The sequence below is a fragment of the Podarcis filfolensis genome, assembly GCF_964270895.1.
Source record: "Podarcis filfolensis genome assembly, chromosome: 8".
Taxonomy (NCBI): domain Eukaryota; kingdom Metazoa; phylum Chordata; class Lepidosauria; order Squamata; family Lacertidae; genus Podarcis; species Podarcis filfolensis.
Window position 1 is genome coordinate 6,852,451 of NC_139611.1, and position 15,278 is coordinate 6,867,728.

General features: G+C 49.7%; 1 protein-coding gene and 2 long non-coding RNA genes across 3 annotated transcripts in view; 2 read left to right on the forward strand and 1 right to left on the reverse strand.

Moving 5' to 3' along the window:
• The window catches only part of LOC310769965, a 130,243-nt gene that overhangs the window by 84,928 nt on the left and 30,037 nt on the right, over positions 1-15,278 (forward strand). The gene's annotated exons all lie outside the window — the stretch shown is intronic.
• The window catches only part of LOC310769766 (cytosolic purine 5'-nucleotidase-like), a 44,985-nt gene that overhangs the window by 1,808 nt on the left and 27,899 nt on the right, over positions 1-15,278 (reverse strand). Inside the window, exons 10-17 of the mRNA XM_083629492.1 lie at positions 15,204-15,245; positions 13,279-13,386; positions 12,838-12,904; positions 11,620-11,790; positions 10,294-10,345; positions 8,226-8,286; positions 3,560-3,736; positions 2,208-2,303 (exon numbers count right to left, since the gene is read on the reverse strand). Coding sequence (XP_083485618.1) covers positions 2,208-2,303; positions 3,560-3,736; positions 8,226-8,286; positions 10,294-10,345; positions 11,620-11,790; positions 12,838-12,904; positions 13,279-13,386; positions 15,204-15,245 — 774 coding nt within the window. The remainder of the gene's footprint in view (positions 1-2,207; positions 2,304-3,559; positions 3,737-8,225; positions 8,287-10,293; positions 10,346-11,619; positions 11,791-12,837; positions 12,905-13,278; positions 13,387-15,203; positions 15,246-15,278) is intronic.
• LOC310769951 lies at positions 11,714-12,574 on the forward strand. Its single transcript, XR_014551885.1, has 2 exons — positions 11,714-11,824; positions 12,083-12,574. It is a non-coding gene; the product is annotated as an uncharacterized lncRNA (long non-coding RNA).

Genomic DNA, 15,278 nt, shown 5'->3' on the forward strand with positions numbered 1-15,278 from the left:
GCAGGAGGCCCCCTTAGCTAAAGTGGTGCTTCAGGTTAAGAACAGTTTCCTGTTAAGAACGGACCTCTGGAACGAATTAAGTTCTTAACCCGAGGTACCACTGTAGTTGTTTATTTCCTTGACATCTAGCGGGAGGGCATTCCACAGGGCGGGCGCCACCACCAAGAAGGCCCTCTGCCTGGTCCCCTGTAGCATCACTTCTCGCAGGGAGGGAACCACCAGAAGGCCCTCAGTGTCCGGGCAGAATGATGGGGACAGAGACGCTTCTTCGGGTATACTGGGCCGAAGCCATTTAGAAAGGTCGGTAAGGCACACAGAAGAGCAAGGAGGGAAAATGTGAATAGCAACATGGCAGCCGAATGCAGGGACTGCCCCCCCCCCCCAGCTGAAAATAAGTATTTCCTGGGGGGGTGGTCTGGATGACCCTTGCGCTAGAACCCAATTCTATGAGCTCAGAATTGGTTGTCGTGGGTCCTTTGCGCCTCTTTGTTTAGGTAGGTATTTGTGACCCACCTTTCAAGGATATGCAGCCCTCTAAAGGTAGTTCACAGCAACAAGCAAACTGAAATAATTCTATATTGGGTGGGTGGAATTATCTAAAAGCTAAGTGACCTGTGTGTTTTCTCTAGCTGGCAAAAGACATGGCTGCCTATCTCCCTCGGTTTTTGGGTGGGTGCCTTGCACACTCTACTGCAGGGGCACCCATGCTCCACCCCAGCAGCTCATCTTGCCAAGGTCACCCATTCCTCAGATGGGTGCTCTCTGCCCTGGCTCTTCCCCCATCCTTCCCTTGCTAGCAGCAGAGGGTGGGGACCACCTCTGCCCTCCTTTCACTGCCTCTGTTGGGACAGGCGGAGGGGAGCTGGCTATCTCTTGCATTTATGTGGCGCTGTGGGTTATACCAGAGCCTAGGGCTTGCCGATCAGAAGGTTGGTGGTTCGAATCCCCGCAACGGGGTGAGCTCCCACTGCTCGGTCCCTGCTCCTGCCAACCTAGCAGTTCGAAAGCACATCAAAGTGCAAGTAGATAAATAGGAACCGCTCCGGCGGGAAGGTAAACGGCGTTTCCGTGCGCTGCTCTGGTCGGCAGTTCGAATCCCCATGACACGTGTGAGCTCCCATTGCTCTGTCCCAGCTCCTGCCAACCTAGCAGTTCGAAAGCACATCAAAGTGCAAGTAGATAAATAGGAACCGCTCCGGCGGGAAGGTAAACGGCGTTTCCGTGCGCTGCTCTGGTTCGCCAGAAGTGGCTTAGTCATGCTGGCCACATGACCCAGAAGCTGTACGCCGGCTCCCTTGGCCAATAAAGCGAGATGAGCGCCGCAACCCCAGAGTCGGCCATGACTAGACCTAATGGTCAGGGGTCCCTTTACCTTTACCTTTTCTTGCAAGGAGCTCAAAAAGGTGGCACAGTTCTCCCATGTTATCTTCAACAACAACCCTGTGAGGTAGGCTAGGCTAAGAGGCAATGACTGTCCCAAGGTCACCCCAGTGAGCTTCACGGCCAAGTGAGGATTTCAACAGTGCCATCCCGTTGAAGAAGCTGCATGGGATGTGGACACAGGATCCCAGAGTGTTCATTGTATTTGGGTGCTGGCACTCAGATGTCCAAGAGGTCAAGATCTCTCTGCTCCATCCTTTCACAATGGCTCAGTTGGTTAGAGCATGGTGCAGATAATGCCAGGGTTGCAGGTTCAATTCCCATGTGGGACAGCTGCATATTCCTGCATTGCAGAAACCCTTGCGTGTTTCAGTTAGTGTGGCCAAGCTTTTAGGAGCACAGTGGTACCTTGGTTCTCAAACACCTTGGAACCCAAACACTGCAAAGTAAGTGTTCCGGATTGCGAACTTTTTTCAGAAGCCGAACATGCTCTGTTTTGAGTGCCACACTTCCGTTTTGAGTGTTACGCTGAGGTCTGTTTTTGCTATTCATTTTGCGTTTTTGTTTCTGCAGCTCTTTTTGTTTCGTTTTTGTGAATGTGTGGAATCAGTTCAGCTACTGATTGATTGCGTGCCTTGGTTTTGGAACGGACATCTGGAACTGATTAAATTTGAGATCCACTGTGTTGGCAATGACTAACTGAAACCTAAAGCCATTTTCAGCGTGCCGGTGTGGGTGTCAGTAGAGGGCAGCCGAAAACCACGGGAGGGAAAGGAGGAAGAAAGCAGGGGTGTGTTGGGACAGCAGAAGAGCAGAGAGAGACTCACCTGCAGCGGCCTGTGTAGGGGCATCACATGCCCTGCCAGGAGACCCGTCTCGCTGAACTCCACCCGGGTGTGCTCCACTGTAGATTCATGGGGCATCTGGAGGGGCAAGAATTGTCACACAACTGTCAGGGTTGGGGGTGGGCATCGGGAGGCAGACCCAGCCTCCCAGAGGAGAAAAAAGCTAAGCTGCTGCAGAGCTGGCCAAAAGCTGCAAGCCCGTGCAGGAAGGCTAGATGGTTGCCCCTCTTGTCCCATCCCCCTGCCAGCTTTGAAGACTGGTCTCTTCCATAGAAAAAGCCTGTGATGTAAGAACCTTGGAGGAGCCCTGCTGGATCAGGCCGAAAGGGCCCCATCTATTATGGGATCCTGTTCTCACGTGGCCAACCAGATGCCCCCGTGGGAATCCCTCTCCCCGACCACCATGTGGTATTCAGAAGCACTGTTTCCCCCAACTGTGAAGGCAGAATACAGTGGTACCTCAGGTTACATATGCTTCAGGTTACCGTATTTTCCGCTCTATAAGACACACTTTTTCCCTGCTAAAAAGTAAGGGGAAATGCGTGTGCGTCTTATGGAGCGAATGCAGGCTGCGCAGCTAAGCCAGAAGCCAGAACAGCAAGAGGGAGCGTGGCGCAGCACTCCCTCTAGCTGTTCTGGTTTCTGGGATAGCCTGCGAAGCCTCCAGAGGGCAGTGGGATGAAGGCTCCCCACTGCCCTGCGGAGGCTTCACGTGGCTATCCCTGGCTTTTGCGGGAAGTGGGGGAAGGGACAGAGCACGTGACTCTATCCTTTCCCCCACCTCCCACAAAAGCCAGGGATAGCCGCGCTCCCTTTAAAGAGCTGCGCAGAGCGTGTGCGCAGCTCTTGGAGGCTTTTCCCTGAGGAGGGAGAAGGGCAGCCCGTCAGAGCCTGGGATGCATACAGGCTCTGCTCAGCACTTCCTTTAAATAATATATTTTTTCTTGCATTCCCCCTCTAAAAACTAGGTGCGTCTTATGGAGCGAATAATACGGTACATACACTTCAGGTTGCAGACTCTGCTAACCCAGAAATAGTACCTCGGGTTAAGAACTTTGCTTCAGGATGCGAACAGAAATCACGTGGCAGCAGCAGGAGGCCCCATTAGCTAAAGTGGTGCTTCAGGTTAAGAACAGACCTCCAGAACAAATTAAGTACTTAACCCAAGGTACCACTGTACAGCCAGCAGGGCTGTCAGCCATCGATAGCCCCCTGCTCCCTGAATTTGTCTAATCGTCAGCCCTTTCCCTGGGCCAAGAGGCAGGTCCACACACACACACACACACACACACACACACACCCATCTCCTGCCCCAGCATGCCCTAGCCACATACCAGGGTGGGTGGTGCCCGGAAAAGGTAGCTGAAAGGGTAATAAAGGAAGTTGATGAAGGAGGCAGCATAAAGGTCTGCGTAGCGCATCAGCTGGTTGGCAAAGAGGGTCTGGCGGGACCCACAGCGGAAGAGGCTCCCCATCTTCCCGTAGCACATGTCCATCTCGTGGGTGACTTTCTGCAAGAGAAGAAGAGTCCCTGCTCAGTCAGGTGCCAAGGATAGAAGCAGGGAAACCGAGGCTTGGGAGGTGGGGTCCTGGCAACCAGGTACCCCTTTTTGGTTTTTTGTCCTTTGTCAGGGGAGAGAAGACACACACACCCCATCTCTCTATGGTGGTAACACAAACGCTTTGTGCGAGATAGGGCCACAACTTCCAGGTCTACTATCTGTCTATTGAGGAGGGGTTTGGAGTTTGGATTTGATATCCCGCTTTACCACTACCCGAAGGAGTCTCAAAGTGACTAACATTCTCCTTTCCCTTCCTCCCCCACAACAAACACTCTGTGAGGTGAGTGGGGCTGAGAGACTTCAAAGATGTGTGACTAGCCCAAGGCATAGCTGTCAACTTACAGATTTGAAAATAAGGGACCAACAGCCTCAAAAATAAGGGATCAGCAGCCAAAATAAGGGATTTTAGTCAACCAGCGCCAAACGAAGCCTCAAACGGTGGTTCTCACAGCGCAGCAACCCGGCAAAGGGGATGCAGCAGGGAAAACCACCGTCACCTCTCTGCTGGGAAGCGCTGAGCAAAGGCAAGTCCCCAGGCAATGTGGCCGATTTTATCGGCACAAGGCATGCAAGCTCCACCCCCCCCAGTCGTTCTTAGACTCCTTATTGGGTGAGCAACACAGCCAAGCAACACAGTTGGAGCCTCCCTCCTCCCTGGCCGGCAGGGAGGGAGGGAAAGGAGCTGCTTCCTTTGAAACCTGGGAAATTTAAGGGACATCAACAATAAGGGACAGCAGCAGGACACGGCGCTGGGATAAGGGACTTTCCTGCCAAATAAGGGACGGTTGACAGCTATGGCCCAAGCAGCTGCATGTGGAGGAGGAGGGAAGCAAACCCAGTTCACCAGATTACACGACTACCGCTCTTAACCACTACACCACACTGGCTCTCGGGACTTTTGCAAATGAAAGCCTAAGTGAATATTAGAATTGTAGAGTTGCAAGGGACGCCAAAAGTCATCTGGTTCCTGAAATGCAGGAATCCCTGACCGATGGCCGTCCAAAACCTCCAGTGAAGGAGATTCCACCACCTTCCAAGGTCATCCGTTCCGCTGGCAAACAGCTCTTGCCATCAAAACGTTCTTCCTAACGTTGAGTCAGAATCGCCTTTCATGCAATTTGAATCCATCAGTTCGGGTCCTCCCCTCCGAAGCAGCACAAATCAAGCTCACTCCGTCTTCCAGGTATTTGTCACCTCTCCGTCTTCACCAGGCTAAACATCCCCAACTCCCTCAACTGGGAAGCGTCCCTGAAGAAGTGAGCAGATCCTGTAAGCAAGAAAGCTCGCCGATGGTGGCAGCTTCTTGGCAAATGACCAATCATGCTGGCCTTGTTCCACATGTGAGGTAGCTTTTTCTAGTATGCAAGTTTTACCATACTATTATTAGTATTATTATTGAAATTTGTATACCACCCTATACAGTGGTACCTCAGGTTACATACACTCAGGTTACATACGTTTCAGGTTACAGACTCAGCTAACCCAGAAATAGTGCTTCAGGTTAAGAACTTTGCTTCAGGATGAGAACAGAAATCATGCTCTGGTGGTGTGGCGGCAGCAGGAGGCCCCATTAGCTAAAGTGGTGCTTCAGGTTAAGAACAGTTTCAGGTTAAGTACGGGCCTCCGGAACGAATTAAGTACTTAAGCTGGGGTACCACTGTACAAAGTCTCAGTCTTAACAGCAGTCCAAGTGACCTGTGGCCACTCCAACTAATATTTTAAGTTTTTGCATTGAACCCTTAATTGTGTCTTCTTCCTCATTTTCTTCCATGACTTTCACAACAGGAAAACATTTAATGCTCCCCCAACCCAGCCAACAATGTCCAGGTGCTAGGGGTATTTTAAGTACAATGGTACCTTGGTTTCTGAACAGCTTAGGTGACGAACAATTCAGCTCCCGTATGCCGCAAACCCGGAGTAAGTGTTCTGGTTTACGGATGTTTTTTGGAAGCTGAACGTCCATTTCAGCTGTCAGCATGGTTTCCGGGGCCTTGGTTTTCAAACGTTTTTGAAGTCAAATGGACCTCCAGAAAGGATTGAGTTCAAGAACCAATATACAGGACTCCCTAACAGTGAGTTCCCAACTTGAGTTGTAGCAGCCACTGGGATCATAGGATGAGCAAGGGGGCAGGTGGAGGGCGCTGGAGGTATAAATGACTATCCTATTTCAAAAAGCTGGTATCACTTGATCAAGTGCATCGCTTTTGTTGACTTCCTTAAACATAAACTGTTCTAATTGGGTTTTGAATAAATGTGCAATTCATCCTTACTGTTCTGAATTTTATTGTGTTATTATCTTCCATAATAGGGTGTGCAAAATGCCGAATAATATGGAACCAAGAGGGCAGTGGCCCAAAAATGTTTAGGAACTACTTCTCTATAACAGAACACTTGGAGAGAGAGAAAAAACCCAGAAGTCTCTTATCAGGATTGGTTAACTTTTAACACAGGAAACAGAGAGAGGCGTAATTAAAGTTGGAGTAACCCCCTCAGGATGTTGCAAAACCAGCTGTGGTCAGCTGGATTGCATCGCTCAAGGGCCTGAGAAAAAAAACAAATTTTCCTCTGTGGCAAGCTTATGTTGCAATGTTCTGAATCTGGCGGTTCTAGCCCATGTTTCCCAACTGCCTGAATAATCTGTGCTGCGTGAGCAGACCTCTCTGTGGCCTCCTAAAACCAAGGCGGGGGTGGATTACCTTTTTTGGGCCTGTGGGGGGGAAGAGCATGGGAAAAAGTGGACATGGGGAGAGCTACAGCTCTTGAGGGTGCCTTCCAAAAGGCTGGCCCACCAGATATTCTGCGCTACTTTTAATCTTTTTTTTAATCTTTTTTTAAAAAATACTCCATTCTTTCATTTGATTTTCAAATCGAGCTAAAAACAAACTTGGTGGGCTCTGAGGGAACCGCTTTTGGTATCACAATGCAGAGCCTCTAGGTAAAATAAAAATAAAAATTTATGTAATAAAAAAATTAAGGTCTTATATATATAATAAAGGTAAAGGGACCCCTGACCGTTAAGTCCAGCCGCGGACGACTCTGGGGTTGCAGCACTCATCTCGCTTTAATGGCTTCTGGGTCATGTGGCCAGCATGACTAAGCCGCTTCTGGCAAACCAGAGCAGTGCACAGAAACGCCGTTTACCTTCCCGCCGGAGCGGTACCTATTTATCTACTTGCACTTTGACGTGCTTTCGAACTGCTAGGTTGGCAGGAGCAGGGACCAAACAACGGGAGCTCACCCCGTCAAGGGGATTTGAACTGCCGACCTTCTGATCAGCAAGTCCTAGGCTCTGTGGTTTAACCCACAGCGCCACCCACGTCCCATTATACGGGATCTAGATAACCCCATAAGGGAATCAGAGGTTCTTATAGCAGGTGTCACCCACACCTCTGCCATTGTCCACGGACTTTCTCCCCACTGCTGGACCTGCCCATCATCTAGTTTACCAACCAATAAAGAGGAGCTTTTGTGCAACGTGCTGCTTGGCTTAAAGAAGCTCCTGCCCTCATGTGGGTTTGGGGATTTTGCCTAGGACCAGCAAGACGACCTTTGCTTTGTGGGAGAAAACAGGCTCTGTCTTCTTCATGCAGCAGCACATTGTTAAACTATGGAACTCACTCCTGCAGGAGGCAGTGACGGCTTTAAAAAAGAACTGGATAAATTCATGGAGGAGAAGGCTATTCTCTGCCTCCACAGCCAGAGGCATCAATGCTTCTGAACACCAGCTGCTGGAAACCACAGGAGGAGGGTGAGGGTTCTTGCACTCAAATCCTGCTTGCAGGTTTCCCCATTGGGGCTTCTGGTTGTCACCTGCGGCCTGTCACAGCCCCCCAGGTAGGAACCAAGAGGATGATGCTGCTGGGCATCTGGACCCTAAGACAGTGGAGCCTTAAAGAAGGCTCCATTCTTTAGCCAGCTCTGCTGCCTACTAAGGTAAAGGGGTAAAGGGGACCCCTGACCATTAGATCCAGTAGTGGCCGACTCTGGGGTTGCAGCGCTCATCTCGCTTTACTGGCCAAGGGAGCCAGCGTACAGCTTCCGGGTCATGTGGCCAGCATGACTAAGCCGCTTCTGGCGAACCAGAGCAGCGAACGGAAACGCCGTTTACCTTCCCGCCGGAGCGGTACCTATTTATCTACTTGCACTTTGACGTGCTTTTGAACTGCTAGGTTGGCAGGAGCAGGGACCAAGCAACGGGAGCTCACCCCGTTGCGGGATTTGAACCGCTGACCTTCTGATCGGCAAGTCCTAGGCTCTGTGGTTTAACCCACAGCGCCACCCGCGTCCCTTGCTGCCTACTAAGCAAGCCCTAAATGGATTTGTGTCTGAGTGAGGCGGAGCTCTGGCCCCAGAAGCCTTGACCAGCAGCCCAAAAGCTTGAGTGATGGGCTCAGGAGGGCCATAGACCAAGATGCTGCTTGGGAACCGGCGGGGATACCTGAATCCGCTTCTTGATGGAGCTGATGTCCGGCCGTTCGTTGCTCCCACTGTCCAGGTGCCTGGGGGGGAAAAGAGGACACCTGTGCTCAAAATCCCACCTGAATCCCTTCTGAATCCCTTCTGGAGGTCACACTGCCTGCCTAAAAATTTGCTGGGAGCCCAGTTCCACCCGGCACTTCCTTGCCCCTGAACTGTACAAGCTGTTTTGAAGTTGGTGCCTGAATTTGGATGCCGATTTTCCTATTCCCTCTCTGTTGTTTTTCCCTTGTTTGTCATAGGACCTTTTTTTAAATTGTAAGCCTGCAAGTGTGGACTGTCTTGTTTTTACTGTGTGTGTGTGGTTTGGGAGCTGCACGGTCAGGGGAAAAACAATGCTGTCCAGGGTTGTAAAGACTGTGGAGAGAATAATTGGGTGCACTCTTCCCACCTTGGATCAAATCTATGCTTCCAGGTGCCACAAGAAAGCTGCAGAGATAGCGCAGGATAGTGCGCACCCCGGAAACTATCTCTTTCAGCTTCTGCCTTCTGGAAGAAGGTACAGGGTTATAAAGACTAGGACTAGCTGCCTGAGAAACAGTTTCTATCCAAATGCGATTTTGGTTTTAAACACAGTGTAAGGTAGTCTCTATGGGGGTATATTGTATTTAATTATGGGGTATCAGAGTTTTTAGGTGGTTAACTAGACTGGGATAACAGACTTGTTGGTTTTTGAATGTCTGATGTAGATTTTTTCAATTTCGTTGTTTTGTATAACAATAATAATAATAATAATAAATTTTTATTTATATCCCGCCCTCCCCAGCCGAAGCTGGGCTCAGGGCAGCTAACTACAATAAAATAATACAACATTCTAAAACCATTTCATTATAAAATTAATTCAAATCAAATTGATGGCAACCATTGGGCTAGAGTTCTGTGAAGACTGCCAAAGGAGGGAGTCAGACTGTGCCTTGGCCAAAAGCCTGGTGGAACAGCTCTGTCTTGCAGGCCCTGCGGAAAGATGTCAAGTCCTGCAGGGCCCTAGTCTCTTGTGACAGAGCGTTCCACCAGATCGGAACCACAGCCGAAAAAGCCCTGGCTCTGGTTGAGGCCCAGGACCTCCAATATGTTTTTGTTTGAAGACAGTAAGGTCCTCCGTGGGACATACCAGGAGAGGCGGTCCCGTAGGTAAGAGGGTCCTAGGCCGTATAGGGCTTTAAAGGTCAAAACCAGCACCTTAAACCTGATCCTGTACTCCACCGGGAGCCAGTGCAGCTGGTAAAGCACCGGGTTAATGTGATCTCGCAGCGAGGACCCCGTAAGGAGTCTCGCCGCGGCATTCTGCACCCGCTGGAGTTTCTGGGTCAGTCTCAAGGGCAGCCCCACGTAGAGCAAGTTACAATAATCCAGTATGGGATAATGACAATAAAGATTATCGTATTGTATGTAAGCCCATTCTTTCTGGCTGAAGGACAACATACAGATGCTCTAAATACACAAACACAGAGGATTTGTGTTTAAATCTTTAAGCATCTTCAGGGCTGTCCCATGGAAGATGGAGCCAGCTTGTTTTCTGCTGCTCTAGAGGGTAATTCCTGAACCAATGGATTCAAATGACAAGGAAGGAGATTACGTCTAATTATCAGGAAGAATTTTCTGAGGGTGGGAGCTGTTTGTCCATAGAATGGACTCCTTTGGAAGGTAGTGGACTCTCCTTCGCTGGAAGTTTTTAAGCAGAGGCTGCATGGCCATCTGTCAGGGCTTCTTTAACTGTGGTTCCTGCATTAAAGGGGGATGAATTTGATAACCCTTTGGTGGTCCCAACCAACTCTACAATTCTGTGATTCTATAATCGCCATAATCAGGGCAGGGGGCACCGCAGGACACTTCCAGTTCCAGCCATGGCAACGCCTCCAACAGAGGCAGCTCTCCCTGGCAACGACTCCACATTCAGAAACTTTGTCCGTCTTTCTAAAAACAAAGTTTCTCTTCTAGTAATACGAAACATGGGCTCCTTGCAAATTTCTCATGTGCACACAACAGGCAGCACCCAGGCAAAGTGCTAATGGGCAGGAATCCCAACTTACTGGTACAGCTCAGCCAAGAAGATGTCCAGGCTCCGCAGCTCTTCAAAAAGTTCTGTGGAGGGGGAAATGGACATTCTTAGGTGTGGCTTCTGAAAAGGAGGTGCAAAAGACCTGCCAGCACAACCTCTTAGAACTGGGGATGAGGTGGGTCTTTAGATTCTTGGTATCAGCAAGTAACAAAGCTATCTGATACACATCTAGGAAATAAGACCTGGTTTTGGGCACCAGTAAAAGGATCAGAGCCAAGATCTGGAGGTAGAGTGGGCTGGGACACCCCTTTAACCACAGGAGGGCAGAGAACATAAGAAGAGGCTGCTGGATCAGGCCAATAGCCCATCTAATCCTGCACCCTCATCTCACAGTGGCCAACCAGATGAAGACCACCAGCAGGATTCTCCTCTCCTGTGGTTTCCAGCAACTGGTATTCAGAACCATTGCTGCCTCTGACTGTTGTTGCTTGACCAGCAAGACTCTGGGGGGAAGTGCCAATAATAATTCCATCCACCCCCTGGCCCAGGTCGTTTTATTCACAAAAGAACTTTTTACACAGTGTTTGTAAGAACCAATCAGATTTCCTCTGAGCATTTCAAAAATTCCCACATGGGACAAAGTCAGATCAGAAGAAATCCTTTTAACTACAAAAGACTACTTTGAGCATGCATACATATCTGAGAGTATCGTAAATAAAGGAGGAATGCTTTTAGCAAAACCCCAGAGGTCAGAAACAGGCAGCAAAGGAAGGATGGCAAGGAAAGAGTATTCACCATCTCCTTATGAACTCTCTTCCTGGCCCTTAAGATCTACCTAAAGATTAACAAACTACATCAAAGCTACCTACTATCTTTATGACCCAGGACGCCTGCTGAAGCAACTGGCCTGTGTATTTAGAATGCTTATACGTGCCTGTCAGGAGTAGAGAAAGCAAATGGCAGAGGTGCAGAGGCTTGTGGGATTCGATCAGAAATTATTGTCAACGAATCAAGCCCGGTCAAAGCAATGCTCTCATCGCTGACACAATGGCGTGTTCCATTTTCCATAATTCCTCATAGCAATCCCACCTGACCCCCACAGACTGTGGAGGCAGAGCACAGCCATCCTGTCTAGGAGCCATCAACAGCCCTATCTTCCTCCACGAATTTGTCTGATCCTCTTTGAAAGCCATCCAAGTTTCTAGCCAGCACTGACTCCTGTGGGAAGGAGTTCCAGAGATTAACAAGGCACTGTGCAAAGGATTTGGCTGGTGGTGCTCTCGGGGTCATTGCAAAGGGGTGAGAGGAGCCTGCCTCCACCCTCTGAAACCTTCCTCCTCCTCCTCCTCCTCCTCACCGCTTTTCTCTGTCCAGACTTGCAGCTCCTTGGCCAACTCGGGCACCACCAGGAAGGTCCTCCATCCTTGCCTCTTCTTGGATTTGAGAATGTCCCCAAATATGTGGTCTCCGATGTACAAGATGTCCTTGCCCTTCACTCCCAAAAGGTCACACACCAGGTCTGAAGAGCCTGGAAAGAGAAGAGGTGTGATAGGAATTTTGAGGTCTTAAAGGTAAAGGTAAAGGGACCCCTGACCATTAGGTCCAATTGTGGCCGACTCTGGGGTTGCGGCGCTCATTTTGCTTTATTGGCCGAGGGAGCCGGTGTACAGCTTCCTGGTCATGTGGCCAGCATGACTAAGCCACTTCTGGCGAACCAGAGCAGCGCACGGAAACGCCATTTACCTTCCCGCCGGAGCGGTACCTATTTATCTACTTGCACTTTGACGTGCTTTCGAACTGCTAGGTTGGCAGGATTTGAGGTCTTAGATATATGTTAAATGTTCATAAGTGTGCCAACCAAGCACGTACATAGATCAGCACAGGAAGACCGACCTGAAACCATTTTGATTCCCAAACTGACCAAATGTTTTCCCTGCAAGGAGGGAGGGGGGTCAGGGAGCCTTCCCATTGTCTCAGGAATTGAGTAATCAGCATTGTAATGGGTGACAGACAGACAGGAAAGGCAATCAGATAACCTGGCAAACAGGAAAAACAACATTCAAATTTCTGTTTTAGACCACCTTTTCTGTAATGGAGGTATGTGGGGGGTGGTCTTGGGTTACACCCCTTCTGTGATGTATGTATGATGTATGGAGGGGTGGTCTTGAGCTCCAGGGCAGGGAATTTAAAATGTCTATATAAGGCCTTGCGCGCCATTGTTCTGGGTTCCTCCTCCTTTCCTGCGTGTGAGGGGAGCACCCTGTTGCAACAGATCAATAAAGATCAGGCTTACTAGCTGCTTTGCTTCTCAATATTCTCTGGTTGGCCTCTGTTATTTTCTCCTACCAATAGGGAACCTATGTAAGGACTCTATATGGGCTCTTGGATACCCCATAAGGGAGAAAGGGCAGATTTTGTTTACAACAGAGGCAACAGAGTCCAGACCTGATGGATTCATGCCACTCCCTGTGGCTGTTTCCCTTCTGCAGCAACTGACGTCTGGCTAATATTGGGGGTTCTTTTAAAGGCCAGGCAGTTTTCCCAACATGGCCTATAGCTTTGGTGCAGGCTTTACCTCCCGAGTAGACAGCACAGTGTTGAAGGGGTCCTGTGTAGGTACCGATCCGCAGCTTCCCTGTGTCCTGAGAAAAAAAGACAGGGAGTTATGTCAGGCAGGGGAGGAATGAGGTAAGCTGGAAGGCAGGGTGAGTGGCTTTCCAGCTGCTCAGCACGGAATCACATAATTGTAGAGTTGAGAAGGGGACCTCAGGGGTCATCTAGTCCAACCCCCTGCAATGCAGGAACCCAAGCTAAAGGAATTGCCTTAGTCCATGTGTTCTGCTCTACAAACTTCTCTAAGAGGGGTTTTCCCAGCCAGACTCAGAGATCCTGGCCCATCCCAGCCGGCAGGACAACTTCTGTTCAGGTCAGGGCCCTCCAGTGGCCATCCAGTCCAACCCCCTGCAATGCCTCTACCCCCATCCAGCCTCCCAACTGGCACCAAAAGGGCACTTACCGTGTTGACTTGCCGAAGGACAGTGCCCTCCGCGAAGAACAGAGGCTTGCGAGTGTCCACCACAATCAGGTCGAAGTAGGAGCGCCAAGGCCGGCTCTGGGGTGCTTCCTGCTGGGGGACGGGAAAAATCAGGGCAGCTTAGAGCTGGGTAGGAGGGGGTCTTTGTTGGGAAGAGGCTGACCTCTGAGTCTGGAAGCTTATTGGTTTATTTATTACGTTTGTTCCAGGGCAGCTGTCTACCAGCTCCATCAGGTACGCAGGCTAAGACCCTACCTGCCCGCAGACTGTCTTGCCAGAGTGGTGCATGCTCTGGTTATCTCCCGCTTGGGCTACTGCAATGCGCTCTACGTGGGGCTCCCTTTGAAGGTGACTCGGAAACTGCAATTAATCCAGAATACGGCAGCTAGACTGGTGGCTGGGAGCAGCCTCCGAGACCATAAAACACCGGTCCTGAAAGACCTTCATTGGCTCCCAGTACGTTTCTGAGCACAATTTAAAGTGTTGGTGCTGACCTTGAAAGCCCTAAACAACCTCGGTCCTGTGTAACCTGAAGGAGTGTGTCCACCCCCATCGTTCAGCCCGGACACTGAGGTCCAACACCGAGGGCCTTCTGGTGGTTCCCTCACTGCGAGAAGTGAGGTTACAGGGAACCAGGCAGAGGGCCTTCTCAGTAGTGGCGCCCGCCCTGTGGAACGCCCTCCCAGCAGATGTCAAGGCAATAAACAACTATTTTACTTTTAAAAGACACCTGAAGGTGGCCTTGTTTAGGGAAGTTTTTAATGTCTGACATTTTTGATATTTGGTTGGAAGCCGCCCAGAGTGGCTGGGGAGACCCAGTCAGATGGGCAGGGTATAAATAAAAAATTATTATAATTATTATTATTATTCCACCTTTCCTCTGAAAGGTGGCGTGTGGGGGTTCTCCTCCTCCCCATTTTGTCCTCACAACAACCCTGTGAGGTAGGTCAGGCTGAGATAGAATGTCACACCCAGTGACAGATTCATGGAGGAGACTCAAACCCTGGTGTCTCCCAGGTCCTAGTCCAACACTCTAACCCAGAACTGGCCCACCCATGTGGCGGCGACCCACCAAGGGGAATCTCCCCCATTCCTGTCACCCAACAGGAGACAAGAAGCTTTCCTCACATGAGGCCCTCTTGTGGAGTTTTCCAACTGGTCCTTGATGTAGGGGTGCAAACATCCAGAGTGTGGGGGTCAGGTGGGATTGCTATGAGGAATTATGAAATATGGAGCAAGCCACTGTGTCCGCGATGAAAGCATTGCGTTGAATGGGTTTGATCCATTGACAATAATTTCTGATCGAATCCCACAAGCCTCTGCACCTCGGCCATTTGCTTTCTCTAAGCCTGACAGGCACGTATAAGCATTCTAAATACACAGGGCAGTTGCTCATCAGGCATCCTGGGTCATAAAGATAGTAGGTAGCTTCTTTGACGTACCTTTCTTTAGTTTTGTTAATCTAAGGGCCAGGAAGAGAGTTCACAAGGAGATGGTAAATAGTGCCATCCTTCCTCTCCCGTTTACTGCTGTTTAGGACCTCTGGGGTTTCCTAAAAGCATTCCTCCTTGATTCCTATTTTATTTACTCTGAACTATGTATGCATGCTCAAGTAGGAAATAGTTTCTTTGTAGTTTTAACTTTAACTTTGTCTCCACATGGGTTTTTTTTTGAAATGCTCAGAGGAAATCTGATTGGTTCTTATGAACACTGTGTAAAAAGTTCTTTTGTGAATAAAACGACCTGGGCCAAGGGGCGGACAGGATTATTATTGGCACCCCTCCCAGAGTCTTGCTGGTCAAGCCTTGTGTGTATTTTATTAATCAGAGTCCAATCCTTCCTTGCTTTGGGAGCAGGGAGCAAGAGAAAGAGTGAGAGCTAGCAATCAGGGAAAAGCGGCGACTCACCACATCGTCTTCTCCGAAGTCAAACAAGTACGTCATGATCGCCTGCAAAGGGACAGACCCACGTGTCACTGGAGC